This window comes from Amphiprion ocellaris, chromosome 9 (assembly GCF_022539595.1).
Source record: "Amphiprion ocellaris isolate individual 3 ecotype Okinawa chromosome 9, ASM2253959v1, whole genome shotgun sequence".
Taxonomy (NCBI): Eukaryota; Metazoa; Chordata; class Actinopteri; family Pomacentridae; genus Amphiprion; species Amphiprion ocellaris.
In genome coordinates, this window is record NC_072774.1 from 16,721,666 (window position 1) to 16,744,501 (window position 22,836).

General features: G+C 39.1%; 1 protein-coding gene across 3 annotated transcripts; it reads left to right on the forward strand.

Annotated features, from left to right (window-relative positions):
* The first annotated feature begins 2,531 nt into the window (after positions 1–2,531).
* lingo4b (leucine rich repeat and Ig domain containing 4b) lies at positions 2,532–22,836 on the forward strand. Of its 3 annotated transcripts, XM_035950312.2 has the most exons (4): positions 2,532–2,909; positions 18,636–18,725; positions 19,413–19,528; positions 19,647–22,836. In XM_035950312.2, exon 4 carries the CDS (start codon positions 19,659–19,661, stop codon positions 21,471–21,473), a length of 1,815 nt encoding a protein of 604 aa, XP_035806205.1. In that variant the 5' UTR covers positions 2,532–2,909; positions 18,636–18,725; positions 19,413–19,528; positions 19,647–19,658; the 3' UTR covers positions 21,474–22,836. The 3 variants fall into 3 exon arrangements, with proteins under 3 accessions (XP_035806205.1, XP_023130680.1, XP_035806204.1); XM_023274912.3 differs by lacking the exon at positions 18,636–18,725; XM_035950311.2 differs by lacking the exons at positions 2,532–2,909; positions 18,636–18,725 and adding an exon at positions 16,220–16,798.

Here is a 22,836-nt window from a genome sequence, read left to right on the forward strand (position 1 = left end):
ACTGAGGAGCAACTCTGTTGTTCTGCCCGGAAAGGAAAGGTCAGTCCACTGGGGGAAGCTAAACAAGGCGGTGATGAGAAGGAGTCACTTTGTTCTGGACAAGCCGTTTTACAGTACTGTCATGCAGAACTCCAAGGATAAACAACAACAACAATCAATCCACTGACTTTTCTGTTTCAAACAAAGGAAGTCTCTCTGTATATACGGTGATCCTGGTTTTAAAAGATAATTCCCTCGCAGGATATCTGAACTGAGTTGAACTGAACTGTGAAGCATGATGGATATTCACTGGGGCCATTAATGTTTCAATGCACGTCTTTTTTCATTAATAATCACAGACAGCATGTGTGCATGAGTGTGTTTGTCCGTAAGTGTTACATCTATGTCTATGGCAGAGAAAGGAGGCGGGCATTCCACGCTACTACTACAGGCTTGGAGCATACTCATCTTTATAGTATCCAGCTGTTGTTCAATCCAGAGATTTGGCTGACCCATGCATATCTACCCATCTCTCCCTCCAAGCTGCGATAGTAATGTACTGTCCTGGAAACATGCCAGCACTCACTCAGTGTGGCAGATAAAAAAAAAAAAAAAAAAAATCACAAATCCCCTCAGAGCTGACAGCTTGGGGATTTTGCCACCCATATTATTATTATTTGCACATCTCCAGCACCCTGGATGGGTTCTAACACAGTTACTTTTGTTGACTAAAAGCTGCTTTTAAAATGCGCCAACCTGTTGGGAATGCAGGTGAATTTTTAGTAAAAGCACTATTTTATTATGCTTCTGTACTCACAGGGAGTAAACAATGTGGTCTTACTACAGCCTATCTTTTATGTACTTTAGTGAAGTGAAAGCAGAAACAACAAATAAGGGAAACATCATGGGTAATGGAAAATGGTTTACGAGCGCTCTGGCCATCATTTCTGTCGGTGGCGATAACACTGTCTCACCCAGTAACGCTGTAATCAGCAACGCAATTGCTGAGATCTGGGAGCATGGTAACACTGACACATGGAGGCACGGCAGGACAATCAAACAGAATGCAAAACATTCCTAGATAGCTAAAGTTGTGTAAAAAAAAAAATGCACTTTTCGATTGAAGTAAATCTAAATTTTACCTACTGATAAGCATCTGTATGAAATTTCAACCAAGCGCGCATTATTTTTATGATTTAGCATGAACATCTTCGGAGTAATTTATACATCCCTATAGATTAGGCAACCTTGGCCAATGCAGTTCCTTGCGAATGTTTTTCTTGCTTTTCATAATGTTTCAATGAGGTTGAAGCCTGATAACCTACCAGAAAGCTACACTTCTTTCCCCTTTACAATACAATTCAAATTTTCAAAGATGCTATAAATTCTTGTAACAGCAAACAAAACTCCATCTTGTGAAATTCTAAGAAATTCAGAAATAATAATAAAAAAAAATATGTATTGCAGAAATGTCATTCTTTCCCTGGTTTGGTTTGCCTCTATTGAAACATAGAGGTTTGTTGTTCAAGGTGTCATCTTAAAAGGCGTCATTTGTCCAGTTGCTGATGGTTTTGTCAGCTGAGTGACCATTTTTGCATGAAATTTAATCTAAGTGCACAGAATTTTTAGGATTTAGCATGACTCTGGGAACATCTTTGCAGTAATTCATACATCCATAGTAGATTACCGGAAAACTACCATTTTTGTTCCTTAACAATAGTTACCTTTAGCCACAGATGCTATTCATTCTTGTAACAACAACATTTTATCTCATGGCATACTCCGAAAATCAGAAATCTAAAATGCTTAGATTATAGGAATGTCACTGTCTTTTTTTTATCTTTGTGGTTTGTTTTGTGTCTATTAAAATGTAAACATTTCTGTTCTTAAGAGACTCTGCTTGTTCAATTGCTGCCGGTTTTGTCAGCTGGGTGACAACTTTTGATAACACAATAAATTTTATGAAACAAGGTAGGAGCTGGGAGTCACAAAAATGCAATTTTGGAATGTGGTTCCAGAAAACAAAAAAACAAACAAAACCCGTGTAAAGCTAAAATTACTGCAAAACCACAGTACTAGAATAAACGTAGCCCTCTTAGTTACTTTCAGGATTTCAGCCAGTCCTCATTGAAAGTGGTAATTCATTACATTGACTTTAAATTTCATGTCCAAAATCAGTCTCTTAAAAGTGAAACTAGGTCTAGACAGAGAAATATGCATCATGCTCTGTGAGCTTCTGTTAATACTGATAGTGTTTATTCCAAGGGGTTATTAAAAAAAGAAAAGAAAAGAAAAACGGAAAAAAAGGAGCAGTTTAATGGCACGGATTTAAGTTTTTGAATATTAATTGCACAAAGGGAATGATCTTATAGGGAAAGTCTGACCCATTCTTCGTTACACTACTCGTTAAATGGGGATTTGAGGCATTACTGGCTCCGGCGCATGGCGCAGATCCAGCCTTAAATCTATGGCACTCTTGTTCCAGCTGAGTGGAGGGATGGGGATGCGGAGGACGCAGCATCAGCACCGCGGCGGTCAGAGCGCAGCAGCAGCAGCAGCAGCAGCAGCAGCAGCAGCAGCAGCAGCAGCAGCAGCAGCAGCAGCAGCAGCAGCAGCAGCAGCAGCAGCTTCTCCTCAGCAGCAGCAGAAGCACACAACAAGGCGGACAGGCGCGACCTAAATTATTTCAGTAGCGCAATTATCCGCAAACTCCCCCGAGGTGTTCGGCAGTCGGCAAAGGAAATTAATGAAGAAGGAGGGCGAAGTAAATTACGCGACTCTGGTGAGACAGATGTTGGCAAAGTCTGCGTGAATGTAGGCAGAAGAAGAGGAGAAGAGGGGCAAAGTGTCCTGAACAGAGATGTTCTGTTGGACTGTTACAGCGGTGGAGGCTTCGTTGCCATGAATTCATTCTGTGAAAGCCTCAGCTGGTGAGTTTCATTCATTCAAAAAACTTTTTTAGATTTTCAACAGTTTTACTTGTTGTTGAACCTGAAACCAGCTGTTATGTCTCTGTACCATTTCTGGAGCCTAACAGACTACACTGTATTTATAGCATGCAATGAGTTCAGGGTTATAATTTGATGGTAGGAGAATCAGAGTTGCCTTTATGTTACATTCTACCTCATTTATTATCACAGGATCACTGTTCTCTATGGTTTCCCCCCACACATTTCTATTGCTATTTGTGGGTTTGTGGTTGTATTTTTTCCAACTTTTGTTTTTTTTTCTCCAATTTTTCTAATTATATCATCCAAAATGGATTGTAGAATAATTATAGACATGTTTGATTTCAACAATATTACATCCAATTTGATTTACAGTAGAACTAGCATAAAAAAAGGAGAGAAGAAAGTTGCTGTTTTCATTGTTTAATAATGGTTCCATGTCTGAAGCTAAGTTTTCTGTTAACATACTGTTATTAAAAGTATGATGTCGACAATAAAGTCGACCTATCTGGATGTATGGAGACTTCATGTTTACATTTTTTATGCCTTCATAGACAAAACCAAGTCTCCAGAATGGCAAATCCCATTTTCAAAAGCCCATAACACTGTTTTATTAGTATATTAATTGTGTGTGGTTTTAGGGCAATGCTGAGTTTTTACTCTGACCTATATTAACACTATTAATCCTTGTGTTTTTATTAAATCGCTGGAAACCATTATTTCTGAAAATCCAGAAAGATACGTCATTACTGTCACTTTTCAGTATTCAGCCTAGTTGCTTTGTTGGTTGCGTACATCTGTCTTTTTTTGTTGTTGTTCTTGTGGAGTTACAGTGTCCAATGTGGGAACAGTAATCCTCAGGATAGTTTGTTCTATAAACCTAAAAAGGGCCACAGCAGACTGTGTTTTAACTGCAGGATTACAGACGGCAGTAACTGCAGCCTCATTTCCCTCTGGGACAGTGTGAAGCCGAGTGTGTGTGTGTGTGTGTTTAAAAATCAAGACGCTTTCGTGTCACGGTAACTGATCAAACCTCTGATTCTCAACCAAATCTGTGTCGGTTCTAAACTTGGCTCCTCGTGTTCGACTTGGTTATCGCCTCGGCTACGGTCTGATGTAAGCCAGGATCAGCATTTCAGTGAGGGCGCAGAGGTGAAGTGAGACCAGCAGCAAACTCCTCGTCCTCTCCTCCTGTCATAATGAGGACACGCACCACATCGGTTGTGGCTCAGGAGGAGCAGATCACCATCAAGGGAGAACCAAGGATTTGGCGCTTGGGATTTTGCCAAATGGGCAATTTAATCAGAGGGCATTTTATGCGCAGGAAGTATGTCAGTCTCCTTGTTAGGAAATGATTTATCTGGACTGTTATATTGGGTAGCAGCTCCAGACCTCAATTGATTTCAGCCTCAGGCAAAGAAGTGTATGACAAGTGTTTAAGTGGTTTCTGTGCTTTGCTTGTGCTACCTCAGTGGTGGAAATATGCAGCCAGGCCTAGAGGTGTACACGTTAGTGCATGATTAAGCAATGCATTTTAGCCGTACCAATACAGCTGTGTGTCACTACATTGTTCTGGCCGTGTCGCTTGTAAAGTATCCTGCAAATAGATAAGGTGTAAACAGGTACACACATTGCAATAATAGCTGCCATGTTAAGATTTGCATTGCATGAGTGTGTTTTTCAAGATTTCAGTCACAGTTTTGTGGATTATCCAGTGCTTTAACAAACTCAAGATGTGTAGATTTAACTGTTGGGTCTGGTTTTTGGATTACACCAGGCAAAATGATTAACAGGAAAAGTTTTGGTCACAGTTACAGAGGAGGCTCCTTGGGAGAACCGAAACAAACCAGAAGAGATTAAATATTTCATTTTTCCGCAGAACATTGTCAATATCTATTTATTTATTTCATTTTAGTTATTATTTAGTGCTTTCTCTACATATATAATTCAGTTCACTCACTTTCTATCAGTGGAACAGGCTGTCCTTGGCTGGATTAACTTCCTAATGCGTCCCTGAGCAAAAATTTGTTTTTAGGACCCTGTTTCCTCCATTATGTCTGTGCCACTTTTTTTCCAAGGCACCCAGAAAACAAATATTTTAGAGGTGAAAGGATGCTGGACCAAAATGCTGGTAATAACAATAATGTTTTGGTCATTTTTAAAGCCACACAGAAATTGAATATTTGCTGTAATTCATAGTGTGCTGAAGGTAAACTGAATATTCTTAATTTCTGACAGTTGAGTTGACAAAGTACAAAATTTGAATTTGCTAACTTGAGCTTTAGGGAATAATGAGGATCAATTTTCACAGTTACTGTCACTGTGCATTAAACTGAATTGATAAAATAAGTCAGATTTATTGAGTGCAAGTTGCATGTGGGTTTTATATGGAAAAATGCTGCTTTTGCTTAACAATTTCTGTCTATTTTTTCCTTGACAAACAAAAAGATAGACACACATTTATAAAACAGAATTTTACATGCAATATGCTCAATATAACTAGGTTCCTCTTTGAGTGCAGGACTACAAGGTACCGCAAACTGCACTGAAATGCATTTTGGTGGCATATAATTCAAATAACTTTTGAAGAGTGGGATTATATATCTTCTACAACAATAACAATACAATACAATAATTTTATTAATCCCCGAAGGGAAATTCAATAACCAAACTTTTTCGTAAAAAAATACAAAGCACTACGACTTTGAAGTTATCAAGCTGTGAGATGATTTTTATCTTTCATTAATATCCAGTGGCTCTCACTAACATGATCAGCCACACATGTTTCCCCTGAATACCAATGTACCACAATCTAACACTGAATCAGGATTGCTTGGTCCGTTTCATTTTTTCCATTATGTGTTCTAGTAAGCTTTTGAAAATACATGGAAAATGTCTCTATCATTTACAGAATTGTGTAAGGCATCAGCCTACCTTGAAGAATTGTAGGCAAACTTCAAAAATAATTCATTATGTTTTCATTGTGCTTAATATTCACCAGTGACTGTAGCCTGAAAGTAATACTTTAAAAACATTGGTTATATACACTCACTGGCCACTTCATTAGAACAAATTGTAAAAAAAAATATCCGAAACAGTTATATTCTGGCAGCTTGGGTGCCAAGAAATACCAACAAGCCATTTTTCCCCAATAAAATACATTTTGTACCACTAACCACTAATTGCAACTTGTTTTACAATTATATTTACAGTAATTAAAATGGATTTTAACTTTTTATGTTAAAAAAGAAATTGGTTTTCTTCAACATTTTATGACTACTCAGTTACAGGTTTTTATTTACATTAAACATGCAAATTCACAGTCTAGTTTTGTAATTTTATTTGTGTATGTATATTTCAAAAATCTGGAAAAACGCTAAATAAAAAGAAAATTTTTACACGTATCCAGAAGTATATTAATGTGGTGGGAAAAAAATAACACTTTTTGTGATGCACTTCAGTAAAACACCACCACTACCCACTACGACTTCAGTAATGAACATAACGTATAAGTATCGCCTTTTTGATAACATCAGATCCCACTGAAAACATGTATGCTCCCTGAGCATAGAAATCATAGCAGAGCTGCTGTACTGGATTGTTTTAGATTTTACAGATGTGCCTATTCAAACGGACGTTGAGCGCATACATGTACAAACTCATAGTCCCGGTAGAAAAAGTGATACAATTGCATGACAGCATGTTCCTGCAGCTTTGATTCCTTTCCAACAGCAGCTCCTTAATACCGAGCTTTGCCACAGATGGAGCTGTCTGGGAGAAGGTGTATCTGAGCCTGGAACAATGCATCCTCACATCTGCACATCCACCCACCACGATGAGATTAACATCACTGTTATGCTCAATACTTTTCTGTTTTTTCTTCTGCAGAGGATGAATCTATCAATTTTCACACGAGACCCATGCCATGTTCAGTGGTTTGTCTTTTCATCAGACTCTCAACTGGTCCTGCTTTTGAAGGGATTGCACATGAAAACATCCATGCAGGGCAGAATCTGTCGTGCACAGCACTTTTGAACTCATCGTGCACACAAGCACCATTCCGACCACACAGTCATTTGAACTCCTTTTGTAGATGAATAGAAAGATCAGATGTTCAGTGCCACTGGAGAAATGCAGTCAGGGCATGAATAAAGAGCTGAATGCCACTGGCCCAGGGCTTGTGTCAGCAGCAGCCTTGTGTTGTTTGGCCATGAAAAAAACATCTTTATATTAGATGGTTCCTTTCATGCTGCATGGTTTTTTTTTTCCGTTTCTCATCTTGTGTTTCTGTTCCCTTTTCCAAGATGCGTGTGTCCTTTCCAGTTTCATTCTATTAATTTATTCATCTGTGAGCCATTAACCCGTTCCACATTTGAAAACTAACTGGGTTAAGCCACGCAAATGAGATCCGGAAGATTGTTACAACAATACATAAAAGAGAAGGTTTCAAGGATGAGCATTGAGACAACTTTCTCACCTCCAATAGAGAGCAAAGCACAGCCAGTTCCTTCAGCTTTTCTATATGAAGCATCCATTACTCGCACATAGAGGGAGAGAGACTGTCTGGGTGAAGAAGAAGAAAATGAGTAAGACCCTGTGTCGAAATGTCACGACGAATTCACGACTGTGGGAGTTTTTGATCCACTTTTATTCATAGATTATCTGTCAGTCAGTGAGCTTGCATGCTATGACTTTGTGCTTGCTTTATAGCTTTAAAGCTGACAAAGACTGATTTTCAGTTTGCGTGTTTTTATCGCCCATGTGTTCCTCACACATAAGTAGAAGGAATGCATCAGAACATCGTAAAAAACAGTATAAGGGTCTCCGTATGTTTCAAACTAATTTCTTTTTGGATGATGTAGACCATCTAAATAACCCCTCACCTTTCTAAAGTCTACTTCACGTGGTAATCAGTCAGGTGTGTGGTGGTTGAAAACCCTGTTTTGTGTTAAGCTTGTTGTTTTGTTGACATTCATACAACCACATCCATCACTTTTTGAGTGTACAATCAAGTGCAATTTCATGAATGTCTTCAAAGACAGGCTGCACAAAAGTGTGGTCCAATTTGTACAATTCAATGCATCAAGACTACAAAGCCACACAAAAGATAGAGTCTTGGAAGGTTTTTTGGACGTCACAAACTATGAACTTTTTTTTTTCCAGTGCACTGAACTCTGTAGCCTATCCATTATCTCCTCTTCACTCCAGACAAATTGATCTCACTGCTATGAGAAACATCGCTTCCTGTCCAGCAGATTTGACAAAGCAAAGAGCTCTCAAGCAGTGAGAACAGTTAGAATATCAATTGTAAAAGCCACCATTAGGTGCTATATGTTCAACCATAATTTCATCTCCTTGTGTCCATGTTCTATTTAGTCAAGGTCATAGAGGTTGGAGTCTTTCCAGTATGCAGCAGGCAAGAAGCTGAGTACTTGTTGGTGATATGTTCCCTTCCACCCTCAGCTCTGATCAGGAACTACAACAGAATAACTAAAAGTAATTAATACAATTACACAATGTGACACAACCAGGTTACTTAGAGAGGATAAGGAGAAGCAGTCTAAGGGTCATGCCCTTTTTGCTACAGCTCCTGGTCAAGGTCTTTGTATCCTCGTGGCCTATTTCCCTCCACATGCATGACAGCATTGGTAATTTGTCAAAAGGCTTTAAAAACACAAAGTCTAAGCTTTTAAGGGCAAGTGACCTCTTACAGCCTTGCAATTGTTTTGTCTCTGCAAAGAGAGTTGTATGATGTTGTTGCACCACCACAAAAAATGTATTTTGGAGGAGATTTTATTATCCATTTCAATATTTCTTTCAATTTAATGAGATAAACACTGCCCAAGTTTATTAAATTTACTGATTAGGATGGCATACCTTGGGATACTCAAGGAGGAACTGAAAAATGCTGCTGGAGAGAGGGATGTCTGGAATATCCCGCTTGGCCTGCTGGCTTTGCAACCAGACTCTGGATAAGTGGAAGAAGATGGATGGATAGATGGATGATGCACAGTTCCATAACATTGTCAGACTCACAATGGACAGTTAAAAAAAAAATAAAAAATCAAAGCAGCAGAATCCCAGACACTATATTCTTCTTTTCAAACCCAGAAACCTGCATTACTAATAATGCAACTTAACAGCTAAGTGCTGTTCTGCAAAAGTAACCTTGAGTTAGCTGCTAGTCTCAAGAGGGAGGGGAGGCTGCAGAATCCAGTCTGGCAACCTGTTTTTTTTTTTCTCTACACGCCCACATTTTCTTATTTTTCAACCTGACTCAAGTTCTATAACTTGAAGCAATTTAGCAGAAATCCAATACGGAATTAAAAAAATATTTGAAGCAGTTCTCATAGTTCCTGAAAGGAGACTTTAGTGTGTGAAATTGACACACTTCCCCATTAAGGCATATTCTTAATATGGGATTTTTTGCCATTAACTGACTGAAAGACGAGGCCAGGGTGGATGGTTGGGTGGAAAAATGACATTGGACTCTGGCATGTGATCTGTGCCCTTCCAACACTCAATGCTAGTTAATTTTAAATATAATTGTTTCTCAACATAAACTAATGCCTAAAGTTGGTTTTATCTAAATGGCAGAGTGGCAGAGAGGTGGCAACTCATCTTCATATGACGTGTAGCTTGGAAAAGTTTTGGGCCATTTGAGGTAGAAGATGGCATCTAAAAAAAGTTATCTTACTACTTAGAGTTAACTGGTGATGTCACAGGAAAGCAAAGTACCATCACTATGGTTGCTGGCAGTTTTACACACCGTGTGCACTGATTTAGAAGAGTCAAGTAACTTCAGATGGGGAAGGCAACAAGATTAACTGTTTTATTATTGAATATATTTCTTCCAGGAGGCCTCTTCTCCTCTGCTGAGTGGTGTGCAACATCAACCCCTCGGGGTGGGAATGTCCAAATAAAGGTTAAAATCTCTGGGCCTTCTGCCTTTGACGTAGTGGTTCTGCATTTTTGGTTAAGTTACTTTTGGAGTCACATAAAAAAATCACAAACCTTTGCATAAAAATTTTACCGTTGCAATTCAGGTCTGTTAAAGTAGGGCGACATAGATGAGTGCTGCCTATTGAAGAAATGTGCGAGAGGATTAAACACGGATTAAAAAGAAAATATAAGTGTACCTCTTATCTCTTCCATCTATATTGTCGACATGTGAGAAGTGATTGTAGTGCTTGCATGTATAGCTAATACAGTGAAATGACAGAATATCACATACATGCCTTTGGAAGTGCTATTTGTTTAAATGTGCTTGAACAGCAACGGACACGTCACAGGCTGCGGAGAATCAAGTTTGCGACCTGCAAGTTACAGGAAGCCTTGATCCCGATGCCTCGCACACATGTACAGCACTGGCTCTCAGATTAGCATGCAGGCTGGAAAGTGTGGCGAAGAGGAAAAGCTCCACCTGCACACTCGTGAGGGGAGATTATGGAGTTAATCGCTTTTCTGTGAAATAGAGGAAAAAAAATATCACAGTTGTCAGAGACCTGTGGGAGTTTTTGGTCAAAGTGGCCAAGCAGAGAACCTGAAGTGTTTATGGAAGTATTGGACATGAGTAGAAGTTGAATTTTTGACACTTTGTGCTGTTTGTACATGAGAGCTAACATTTCTCCTGATGTGTGATTTCTCTTTTAACTCTTTCTCCACCCTCTCCCTGCATCAAATGTTTTCTGTCTAGTGTTTATTCCCTCCAATTTCTCCTCCCTTTCTTTCCTTTCACCCCATTTCTTGCTATCTCCACTTTGTTTTCCTATGTCATTTGCCGCATTGAATTACTTCTTCATATGATCTGAAAGACACAGCTGTGACCTTATTGTTTGAGTATTTCTCATATATTAGTTCTTAGACATTAGTTTTGGTTCAGAAAGTCCTTTTATAACTGAACACAAGGCCACCTTTTGGTATTTGATGTTCCAGGTTGTACAATTAGCTGATTTCAGTTGAATTGTGCAGTCAGTGTATAACATGCCCTGGATTAGTCAGTGTTTCACATTCAGGTTTTTACATATGACCTGTTCCAGGTTAAGAGTCCTCTGTCTCCCATCAGTCAGCTCCCCTTTAATGCGTGACCTCCCATCATCTCTCTGATGTACGCTGATGGATCCAATGCATCACTTCAGTTCGCTGAGACGACCTAATTTGTCACATCACATAGGCGCTGCACTGAGACTAATTCCCTTCCCTCATTTATTTGTGCTATTATTAATATTGCAGACGGTGCACTTTGCATGACGTTGCACAGAGTCTTAACTCTCTCGTTGTCAGACTAAGGAATTACAGCAGAGTGCTTCACCCAACACACAGTCTGGAACATGACTGATGTGAGTGGATCTGTCACTGTGACCCACTTCTGCCACACATTACTTTGGTAAATACTCAAACACACCCATACTTTATGTATCTGTCCTTTTTTCCATGATTTTCTTACAATCATGCTTACTTTACCACATGAAAATATTCATTTCTGTGTCTTACATTGAAATGTTTCTCATGGGATTTCATGTAAATGCATCAGTGTTGCTAAAATGTCTGACAAGAAAAACAGCAGGAAAATTCTGTTAATATTTATACTCATTCATGCAACACATTTTATGACAGATAAATCTAATAGGAGTGACATGCACATGCTGCATACAGCAACAGGTAAAAGTAACAAAGTGAAAGTGTTGCATCCATCTCACCATACACACACTTACTGTAACTAATTATAAATCAGAAAAAAAAATATAAATTTATGTCTCTTCTGAATGTGGACATTGTTATGATAGATCCCGTGTCAGTTTATGTTTTTCTTGAGTAAAAACTTTACCGTGTCAAAATAGGCTAAAATAACTTGTACAATCCATAATATTCAGATGAAATAAATCTATTTCAATATGTAGGCACAGAGGCAAACAATTTGTCACAGGCACAAGCTCGCAGCCACACTTTCCTTTATCTCCATTCCACATGCCAATTTCAAATATGCAAAAAGGCAAACGTACTCTTGTGTGGCTATATTAGTATTCATGGCTCTGTGTTTTCGTCACAGCCTTTTTAAAAACTGATCAAATTAGAAATGGGTTGCTTGACCTCCACACAGAGTGTAAAATGTCAGGAGAGACTGCTAAGATTAGGGAGTGTAGTCATGAATTATGTAAAGATTACATTCTACCACAGAACTGGATTACGACAGATGCCCAACTTTCATCTGTCCAGCAAAATTGAATTTGTCAAATTTTGCTAATAAGCTGAATAGATATGTGTAAATATGACAACGCAATTGTATGATTAGCTCGATCTTAGTATACCATATTACCACAGTTAGATATGAAAACAGTGTAAGAATATTTGAATTATTCTCATAGTTATAATAGCAATCAAAGCTGAAGCTAATATGTCAAATATATGAATGGCACCAAATAACTACCATAATTTTAAAGAAAGTTTGCATAGTCGGTAGTTGAGATGTGTAGAACTGTGAGTTAAACTTAACCAAACAAGTGTAAATAAAATGTAGAGTTGCAGGCAGCAGATATCTGGAAAAGGAAAAAAAAAAGAATATAATTGACAGAATTTGAAAAAGAGCCAGGGGGAGGGCAGAAGTCTAGCTTTCACTTGAACTGCAATATGGCGAGAGGTCTGTATGAAATTTCTGCCCAGTGATGCCAAAAATAATGCCTACACCTGCTTTAAAGATGCCATGTGGTGGTTTTCTGTGGTTGTTATAAACTCAAGCTCGCTAATATCTAGGTAGCTTTCAGCTTCACAAGTGAGTCAGAATTGGACCAAGTTCCTGAAGGGGGCGGGAACAACAGAGGTTCATTGGTTAAGCCCATTAAGAACAGCCCTAAAACCAGGGGTTATACAGTCATGGTAAAATGAACCATCTTTACAGTATTTTGAAAGACACACTGTGGAGATGTGAGACATTTTGCTAGAAAGGGGCACAATATGGGATCATTAAGTTTAACTGGGCTTTATAGCACTTTCAAACTAAAAGCCTTTCCTAATGTGTCACAAAATATGTCTCTCTCAAAATGAAATTACATCTCTTTCCAAATTTGAATGAAAATGCAGTTTAGCTGAATAGGATTTTCACTTTTGAAATACGGGGTTAAGACGCTTTTTAAACAGTTTTAACTATAAGTGTTTTTATTTTAACAGATTTTTTTGTTTTGTGAAATTACAGATAATAACTATACTTTTATGGATGGTACTTTGTTCTTTTATAATGTTTGACAGCACTTAAACAAGCCAAAAATATTGTAATTTCACAGGTATTTGCCAATATTTGACAGAAAAAATCTCTATATTAAGGACTGAAAAATTTTTTTTCACTGGTATTTTACAGATTATGCTTGTTTTGTGATGTTGCACATAACTAGTAAAATTACAGAAAAAAACATCAATTCAGTTTAAAGTATTAATTTTATTTTATTATTATTATTATTATTATTTTTTTTTTTTTTATAGTGTGTGAACTTTACAAGGCATCATTTTACCTCATCCAATTGCAATGTTAAATCTAATTAGCTTGGCTAATGTGTCTGGATACATTTTTAAAATGTATTTTTGTTTTGTGTATCCAAGCAAGGTTTTAAATCCACAGCATACGTCTGCAATGACTAAGCCACTGGAAACTTAACACAGCGTTTGTACTTTTATAACTGAATTTTCTTGTGTGGTATCAGAAAAGTTTTCAGTTTCTTTCCTCTTGCGTCTCACACATTTCATTTGCTAAAGACAAATGTGGCTTCTGACATGATCGTGTTTACAAGCTCTTTGCCAGACAAACCCAGAGGGGAAAGACCGGGAGACTATTGTTTTCCTGCTATGCACCCGACAGCTGTTCTGCCAGCAAACCTTTTAATATTTGCTGCTTGCATGCAGGAGGTCTCGGGGGTCTCACACTGCAGCAGGTGCCAGAAGCCCTGAAAAACCCCAACACAAAACAAGAAGCACACGAACACAACTCCACCACCACAGTCAAACACATTTCAAGCGTGCACGATCGCACAGAAAACACACATAGCGTAAAGACACAAGCTCATGCTCTGTGATCCCCGCACTGTTGTTCTGTTCCAGCCGCTTTAATTGGGGATTTGAGCCAGGCTCTTGTCTTTCTCACTGTGACAAGCTAAAAATAGCTCTTTGACAAGTGTCAGAAAACCCAGCCGGGCTCAGACTGTGCATTCTCTGTCAGATGGGCTGCTTGGCAAAGGGATTCATGCTCTGGGCACCAAATTGAGAAAAAAAAACCAACAACAAACAAAAAAAAAAAAACAAAGACTGTCATCCTTTCGCTCATGTAGGGTCACTTTCCTGTTTCATTTACCTGTTGCGAAGAAAGTTTTCACCTGAAATTTTCATCTCAGTAATTGCTCACTGTCTGTCATGGTGTTTCACATTCTGCTGCAAGCCCCTAAGTAACAGTGAGAGATCGAGTGTTGAGGAATAGCAGATAAGGTAAAACTTAAAAGAGGCGAGCTCTTAGAGAGACTTTCCCTGTCAAAGCTGATGAAGTCATAACCCAGGCGAGAAGAGGAGTTCAGGTTAACTGAGAATCACTGCTTCTTCCTTGCTCCTGGCAGAGTTACAACAAGATAATGAAATGATTGTTGTTCACTGTGGCACTTAGTTGAATGTGATCCCAGCCAGAAATGATCATGTTAGCAGTTTGTTGAATAGGAGAAGAACTAAGTTGCTGAATTGAGCATTTCTGACAAGTATCAACAACAAGCAAACTCCACACAAGTTGATAAAAAAAAAAAAAAAAAAACACTTCAGAAAAACACTTCCATGCCAAAAACATTAATGATATGGTGCCCAGCGAAATCATGTCCGGATTGTTCTTAATTTCACTGGTAATTTGATCATTATAACCATTGGTGAAGCAGAGAGCAGCTCTGTAGGGCCAAATAATTACTAACTCCGCAGCTGTGTTCAGTCAGTGAAGAAAGTCCTAATTTTAACATGCGGTGGCAACTGGCCTCAGATTGATGTAAGGCGATAAGAACCCAAGCTGAGAGACTTGATGAGTTTTGTGTGATGACAGAGCAGAGAGGGCAAACTGGGGAAGCTGAATTATTTCAAACAATTATGCGACAGCGGGAGGCCGCCCAAATGCCGGCTGGACTCTGCCAAAGGCTCGTCTGAAGAGATGTTGGCTTCCAGCCCCATTGGCTTTGATATTGTTTTTCATTTGGGTGTAGCAAGAGTTTATTAGGTAAGGGCTGGCCCTTGCTTAGCTTTCAGAAAGTGGATATTTTTGACTTATTCAAAAAAGGTTTTTGCAAGAACAGCAAATAGCAGCACGAGCTGGTCAGTCAAGCTCTGCAGTATCCGGGCAGACTCTGGGAAAAGCAAGTAAATCCGAGGAACAACTGGATGAAAGGACTTCACTCTGTGATCAAACAGCATTATTAAACTGAATTTAATAGAAAAAGGATTCCAAGAAATGAGATAAAAGAGGTGGAGGCAGAGTTTGATTACTACTATAAGCTAGGATGCTGCTGTGAATCATAATACATGCTTCTAATATTATGAAATTATGGTTAACATGTCAGTAATTATTACAAATAAAATGCAATTTTTCAGTAATATCTGAGGAGATTAGTATGAAGAAAATCTTGTGGAAAGTACCACATTGTTTCCTGGAAATAGGTGTATACTAGCTTATTCCTAAAAAACATAATGGTTATGAAAATAGATTCCTGCTCATTTGACATGTAGCAGGTCTGTATCATATTCCTGAAGGCACCGCAGGTGTTTTCAGTTCCCTATGTGTGTCAGAGTCTTACAACAGCAGTAACACCTCTTTAAGTGACTGTTGCCCACTATAATTTGAAACGTTAATAGAACCAACAAGTGGCTGTGCGTAATAGAAAATAGTTAGGGTAATTAACGCTGTAACGTGACACTCATGTGATTGCGCTCTGAGCAGGGCGAGAAATAGATGACGATATTACAAATGCATTTATTCCCTCACTTTCTAATTTGATGGATGGGGTCAGTGCTGGCTGTGACTCTGAGGTCGTGACCTTTGGCTGCACTCTGGCTTTATGGTGTGTGCAGAGATGTGGAGGAGGACTGATCCTGATCCCTGATTGGCTCAAAGGGCTCAGCAACTGACAGCCTACCATCCTGAGATATCACACACCTGCCAGTCTCTGTCTCTGACAACTTAGCTCAGGGGAGGAGGAGGAGGAGGAGGAGGAACACATTTAAATTGTGAACCTCACCCATGTTTTATAACCAACTGAAGACTAATATAGGTTCTAAATCACCAATATTTGTTGCTGTTTGTATGATATTGTCTTCATCTGAAAAGAGAAGATAAAAAAGTCAAAAACTCACACTAGATCCTAGAGGAAAACATTTTTTAAATAATCATGAAGCTCTTTAGGATGCCACTATGTCAATATTAGAAGGTCAAAAGTCAAATCTTCAAACCATCAAATAAAAGTGTAACTTGCAGAGAACTAAAAAAAAAAAAAAAGAAAGCCAGAAATGAATAAAAGTGTCAATGTGTTCAATAAAAACTGGCCTCGGGCCAATTTCAACTGGCTGAAGGCCAAGAAGTAATAAAAAAGGCGAGTACTGGTATCCGTTTTGTGTCTGCACTCTGATATATCGGTCTAACATTAGTCCTGGGAGTCTAAACGCACAAGTGTTGGGTTGTGAGTCAGCGCTCCCAGCCAGCCAGCCAGCCAGTATAAGAGCTGTTTGCATCAAGAACAGGGATGAGACAAAGACTGAACAGCTCTGGGACTGTTGGCAGCTCTGCCACTCAGAGCAGAGGCTCAGCGAGGGTGGGTCCACACGCTGGAAACCGTCTGATGGTGAAGAGTGAGAAGCTGCAGCTGCTGCAGGTTAGACTCAGTTTGGCATTTGGTATTTTTAAGTATTCGGATTGTATTTCTGGAGTGTACATGTTATCATTTGTTGCGAGAGGAAACTTTGTTGTGTGACTACAGTTCATGTTTTGGTCTTCAAGGTTCCTGTGTAGCAGTGGGACATTGTGCCATGTCTAGAATTACAGTTGCGTTTTGTTTTTGTTCTTTTTGGCTTGTTAGCTTTGTTGCACGTAGCAGGTCCCAACTCAGCAGTGGCTGTTGGAGAGGAGATACATAATTTACATCACATTCTTTCCCAGCGCTTGTTTTATTCAGCCGCCAAGGCCAGACAAAGGCAGAACAATGTAATTATGTAATATTTCAGCGTACAACATTTGACATCAGTTCTCCTCTTTTTTTAGGCTGTGTTTCTCAGCAGTTTGTTTTTACTCTTTACTCTGTAACACTGCTATTTATTTCGATCCACCTTCATTTTCATTATTTAAATCAAGTGAAGTTATAGTTTTTTTGTATAACATATTTAAAACTACAGCTGCGCCAAAGTGCATTCCAGTATAAAAAACAAACAAAAAAAACAGATTGGTGTTACCAATTAACCACACAAGTTAAAGCACTATGCTGAAGACTTTATAATGCTATTTAAAACGTGAATTTACCTAAGTCATTTGCATTTTAGGGTTTAAATCCCTACAAAATTTATCTAAAATACTACTTTACCGGACTATTTAAGATTTGATTTGATTTTAAGCACTTTTCTACTTGCACTTACTCATACTACTGAATAATTGTGGTAACTGTATGTTTTCATTGGACATGATTTAAATTATTATTTTAGAATTTCAATTTACAACATACTACTGTTGATGAAACTCAGACAGTATTTTTTTTTTTTTTTTAATAAAATTGTCAGCAATTACAGGAAAAAAACTTTCTCAATTTGGAGCAGTGTTGTTATCTAAAAACTAAAATCTAATACCTAAAGTAAAATATGTAGATTTTTGGATTTTTGAATTCTGGAAATAGAATTTTATATATATATTTAAGTGCAATCAAATAATTGTTTTTGGACTGCTGTTACTTTACAACACTGTATACTGCATAAAAACAAATAATGCTAAAAAAAAAAAGTTACAGCTGTGACTTACAGTAAGTAGCCCTAAATTGCAAATCTGTCTTTGATTTATTAGCAATCAGCATTTAAAACAAAACAAAACAAAAAAATCTACCTCAGAACTGACTAAGAAAAAAAAAAAAACAGGTAAGTCCAGTCAATTCATTCATCATTTTTAACATATATTGCACATTAAGGACAACAGTTGTTGCGTCAAAGTGCCCTTCACTAAAAAGGATTAGGATTTTCATTAGGGGAGTAACTCCCACAAATGTAAGTAGTGGTGTCAAGACCATAAAGTGGTATTTAACAATGTTGTTTTACTTGAGTAATTCATGTATTTGAGATTAAAAAATGACAAACATTATATAAAATACTACTTTAGAATACTATAATAAATATAATTAATTAATTATGGAGATAAACCTGACTAATTTAGAGCTAAAGTTTTATCCCTATGAAAACACACATGAAAACCCAACAGTAGACAAAGTTACCAATCTTACTATCTATTACTTATTTTTAAATGTTGCTCTTTTTTGCTTAGTTGATATAAAGCAAATATTATTCCGAAAAACTGTACCACTATCACCCTGTTGCTGGCTCAGACTCCAGTTAGAGTGTCTTAACTCCAGATGGCTGGCCCAGGGGGCAGAGCTCTCATCCCAATGAGGTCTCATCTGCACCGTCAGAGGCGTCGCACATGTGGCTGGACGCACTAATACTGTTTTTTTTTTCTAGGGCATGTCATATGTGGTGGCTTCTAGGGTGCTAAGTGCAGTTAATGGTACTTCCCCAGTCTTTCGGAGGATAAAATGTCCTGAATAAAAAGTGAGATGTATTCTTTCCTAATCAGTTAAGTAGGGATTTTGTTGTATGTGATACAGAGATGTAGGCTAGTCTCATCAGCTGCAACATCTGCTTCATTTTGGATACACTTTGCTTCCCAAATGTGCACTTTTTTTTTGTTCCTAATATCAAATGTTAATTGTGGGACTTAGCTGTTGTCAGGACTCAAAATTATATCACCATTTAGTTGTCTTGGCCTTTTAGGGGTGGTGATTTAGTATGCTGCCAATTGTGATAATCCTTACTAAACAAAAAACAAGCTCAAAAGACTAGAAAAAGTTTCTCTGCCCTTTATTTAAGATCCACATTGGTGCCGCTTTCATTTTTCTGCATGTAACCAGCTGCTACAAAATAAATCATTTAACACCCAAGACAAGACAGCCTACTTAGAAAGTTGTGCTTGTGCCGGTTCCTTTTGGTTTGTCCTGGTCTTCCATTAGCAAGAACACCAAGCTGATGAGATGGACGGTGTTAATAGTTCTTAAGTCTATTTTAAGAAAAGCTGAAACTTGTGAACTTAACACTCTTAGTCACTGTAGTGGTGTGGGTAAATAGAGGTAAATGGCGTGAGTTGAGTTATAATTTTGGATGCCAAACTAAACTCTGCCCTTAAAGGTGTTCTTTGCATCAGTTTGATAAGACTTGTTTTTCTGCCTCTGTTCTGTCTAGGCCACTCTAAAGGGCATGTTATTGACAGAAAAACATCTCTACAGAGGGCTTAACTCAAGTCTGATCCTGACTTGACTGCCACTGGTTATGAAAATCTGCACTCCAAGACTGAAACGGTATGTTTTCACACAAGGTCGTACTTAATGAAGAACATTTGATTTAGAAACATGAAATAATTGTTCATGTAATGGCAACTTGTTCCATGTGTTAATTGTTGTCTTTGTCTGTTTTCAGGCAGGGGGTAAGATGTTTGTGGAGTCAGTTGTTCGATGGGGGGTGTTGAGTATCTTGTTCCAGTTTGGTCTCGGTGTATCTGCAGGAAGCTGTCCTCCGCGCTGTGTGTGTCGACCGGAGGCTAAAGAAGTCATCTGCACTGGTAAACATTTAAATTCAGTGCCTGAAGGCTTTTCCAGTGATGCCAGACGTTTGGATTTATCCCACAATAAGATTAAGACTGTGGGACGCCGCCAGTTCTCTGGCCTCCCACAACTTCAAGAGTTGGACCTCAGTGATAACATAATCTCCATGATTGAGGTAGAAGCTTTCCATGGCCTACAGAGTCTCAGGACACTTCGGATTAAGAATAACCGTCTCAAGATCATCCCAGTTGGGGTGTTTTCCGGTCTATCCAGTCTGCGCTTTTTGGATTTGAGCCAGAATGAGATTCTGGTTTTCCTGGACTATACCTTTAAAGAAATGGTGAACTTGCAAATTCTGGAAGCTGGGGAGAACGACTTGGTCTTCATCTCTCAGAGAGCTTTCTTTGGTCTGCAGAATCTGCAGGAGCTCAATATAGACCGCAGTAACCTGACCTCCATTCCCACTGAAGCATTGTCCCAGCTCCAGAGTCTGACACGTCTTCGCATGCAACGCCTCACCATTTCTACACTGCCCAACAATGCTTTCCGACGGCTCCACCGTCTGCGCAGCCTCCTGATCACAAACTGGCCAGCATTGGACACAATGGCTGGCAACAGCCTAATTGGTCTCAATTTGACCTCACTTGTCATCAGCAGTTGCAACCTTAGTGCTGTTCCTTACTCAGCACTTCGTCACCTGGTCTATCTACGCTTCCTAGACCTGTCCTACAACCCCATCACTGTTATCCAAGGTAACCTGCTAGGGGACCTATTGAGACTCCAGGAGTTACACCTAGCAGGGGGGAGCCTGCTACGAATAGAGCCGGGAGCCTTCAGGGGACTGGCCTACTTTCGTATGCTTAATGTGACTTCCAATCAGCTCACTACTTTGGAGGAGAGCGCCTTCCACTCTGTGGGGAATCTTCAGGTGTTGCGGTTAGATGGGAATCCCCTAGCATGTGACTGCCGGCTTCTCTGGGTGGTCCGTCGCAGATTGCGTTTGAACTTTGATGGACATCAACCCACTTGTTCCTCTCCTGATGCAGTAAGACAGCGTGAATTCAGAGACTTCTCAGAGAAGGAACTCCCAAAGCTGTTTACCTGCCGCCCTGCTCGTATCATGGACCGCAGGCCGCAGGAGGCGAGAGTAGAAGAGGGCACTACAGTTCTCTTTTCCTGCAAGGCCGATGGGGATCCATTCCCATCTATCACCTGGATTGCATCCCATAAGAATGTGATTTCTCCAACAGGAAGAATCAGAGTTTTACCAAATGGTACTCTAGAAGTGCGTTTTGCCCAGGTTCAGGACAGTGGTACATACCAGTGTCTGGCAGGAAACGCAGCTGGCAATGACAGCCTGACTGTCGGCCTGTATGTGAAGGGGCTCCCGCGTAATCGAACCATCCCTTTCTTCACAGAGGAGGGCTGGGTAGAGCCTTCAAATTCCCAAGCTGCCAACACCTCAGCTCAAATGGCCAAGCCATACCCATTTGATGCAAAGACCCTAATCATCGCCACCACCATGGGCTTCCTGTCTTTCCTCAGCTCGGTGGCCATCTGTTTTGTCTTCATGTTTTTCTGGAGCCAGAGCAAAGGTCAAATCAAGCACACAGCAACTATTGACTTTGTTCCTCGGTCTTCCATGGGTGGAGGAGGAGGGGACGGAGGTGATGGTGGCAGGTTTACCATGAAACTGATTTAAACCCAGTGAAGAGGTGAAAGGAGTCTTCATATTGACTGTGAGTTGTTCTGCACTGTGGACTTCCACCGGGACACACAAAGATGGAGACCTCTAGTCTAAGGCCTCTGTAGAAGTCAAATCAGAGCCAGTTTGTTGCACTTGTGCCAGTCCTCTTCTAATTTTAGAGCCGAAAGTTACATCTCAGCAACCACTTGGCTGTGTTATCTAACTAATTAATATCTCATGATCCCGCAATAGAAAGATGTTAACAGATTGTAGGCAGAGCTGGGCTCATGATTGCTGTGCATTTGTTTTCAACCACTTGTACTTTTAATAAGCAAATACTTACCTAGCGCAGGTTACTTTTTTATGTAGCATGTAATTATAAAACTGTTCTTATTTTCACAGTTTGCATCATAACACATGAATGGACGTCAGTTAAGACATTAACACACTTTCAAGACATACCCGGTGCTTGTTTAATCATCCATATTATACTAATGTTCTCACTTTTGTCTTCACTTGCCAATACAAGCCAAGTAAACTTTTGCCCTTTGGACCCTCGGGTTTGCTATTTCTGCTTAACCATGGAGGTTAAAGACTGTCGGTTCAGGACTGGTTGTAAGACTTTTAGATGTGAATATATGACTGTAAAGCTTTTGATATGTGCAATAAAGATATGGAATAGATTAGCCAAATAACTTCAGATTCTCAATTTAATGGTTAAAGTTTGGATATTTTTGAGCTTTGTAGTTTGTTTCGAGGTTGCTGCACTGGAAATGTGTTTTCTGTCGTGAGTACTACTTAATTTAAGTGATCATGTAGCAGTGTAAATGGACTGATAGTTCACCATTATGTACATAGGAATGTATGCTTTCCCATTTCATACTTTAAACAAGTTTTTTCAGGTCTGTCTGATCTTTCTTTTGTTACATATTAACTTACTATATAATCACATTAGGTGGCTCTGTCAGAAGATGCTATGATTTCTCATTGTTTTTATATTCAAGAAACCACTTTTTTTTTTAACCCACAGAAAAGACTGAAAAATACGTGCCTCAGTAACACTCTCACCATCGACAGAGAGAATGCTCACCTGATCAATGTTACCTTGTAAATATTTAGGTCAAGGGAAGTTGTGTGTGCTCAGTTTATTCTATCATTTTATCTAGTTCTGGGGATTAGTGTCACTCAAATATGGCACTCTTGTTGTGTGTAAACTTAGCTGTGTAGATGCACTACGCACAAAGCAATGCTTTATATTACCAGGAAACGGGGATGTAAATGATGCACACATACACCACTGACTTGTTTGTTATTTGCTATCTTGTAAATTCATTTTTTTTTTCATTTTATGTCATTAAATGCCAATATTTAAACCTGC

What these genes read in the sequence shown, in the direction of transcription:
- lingo4b (XM_035950312.2), top strand. Translation starts at nt 19,659, where the DNA reads ATGTTTGTGGAGTCAGTTGTTCGATGGGGGGTGTTGAGTATCTTGTTC.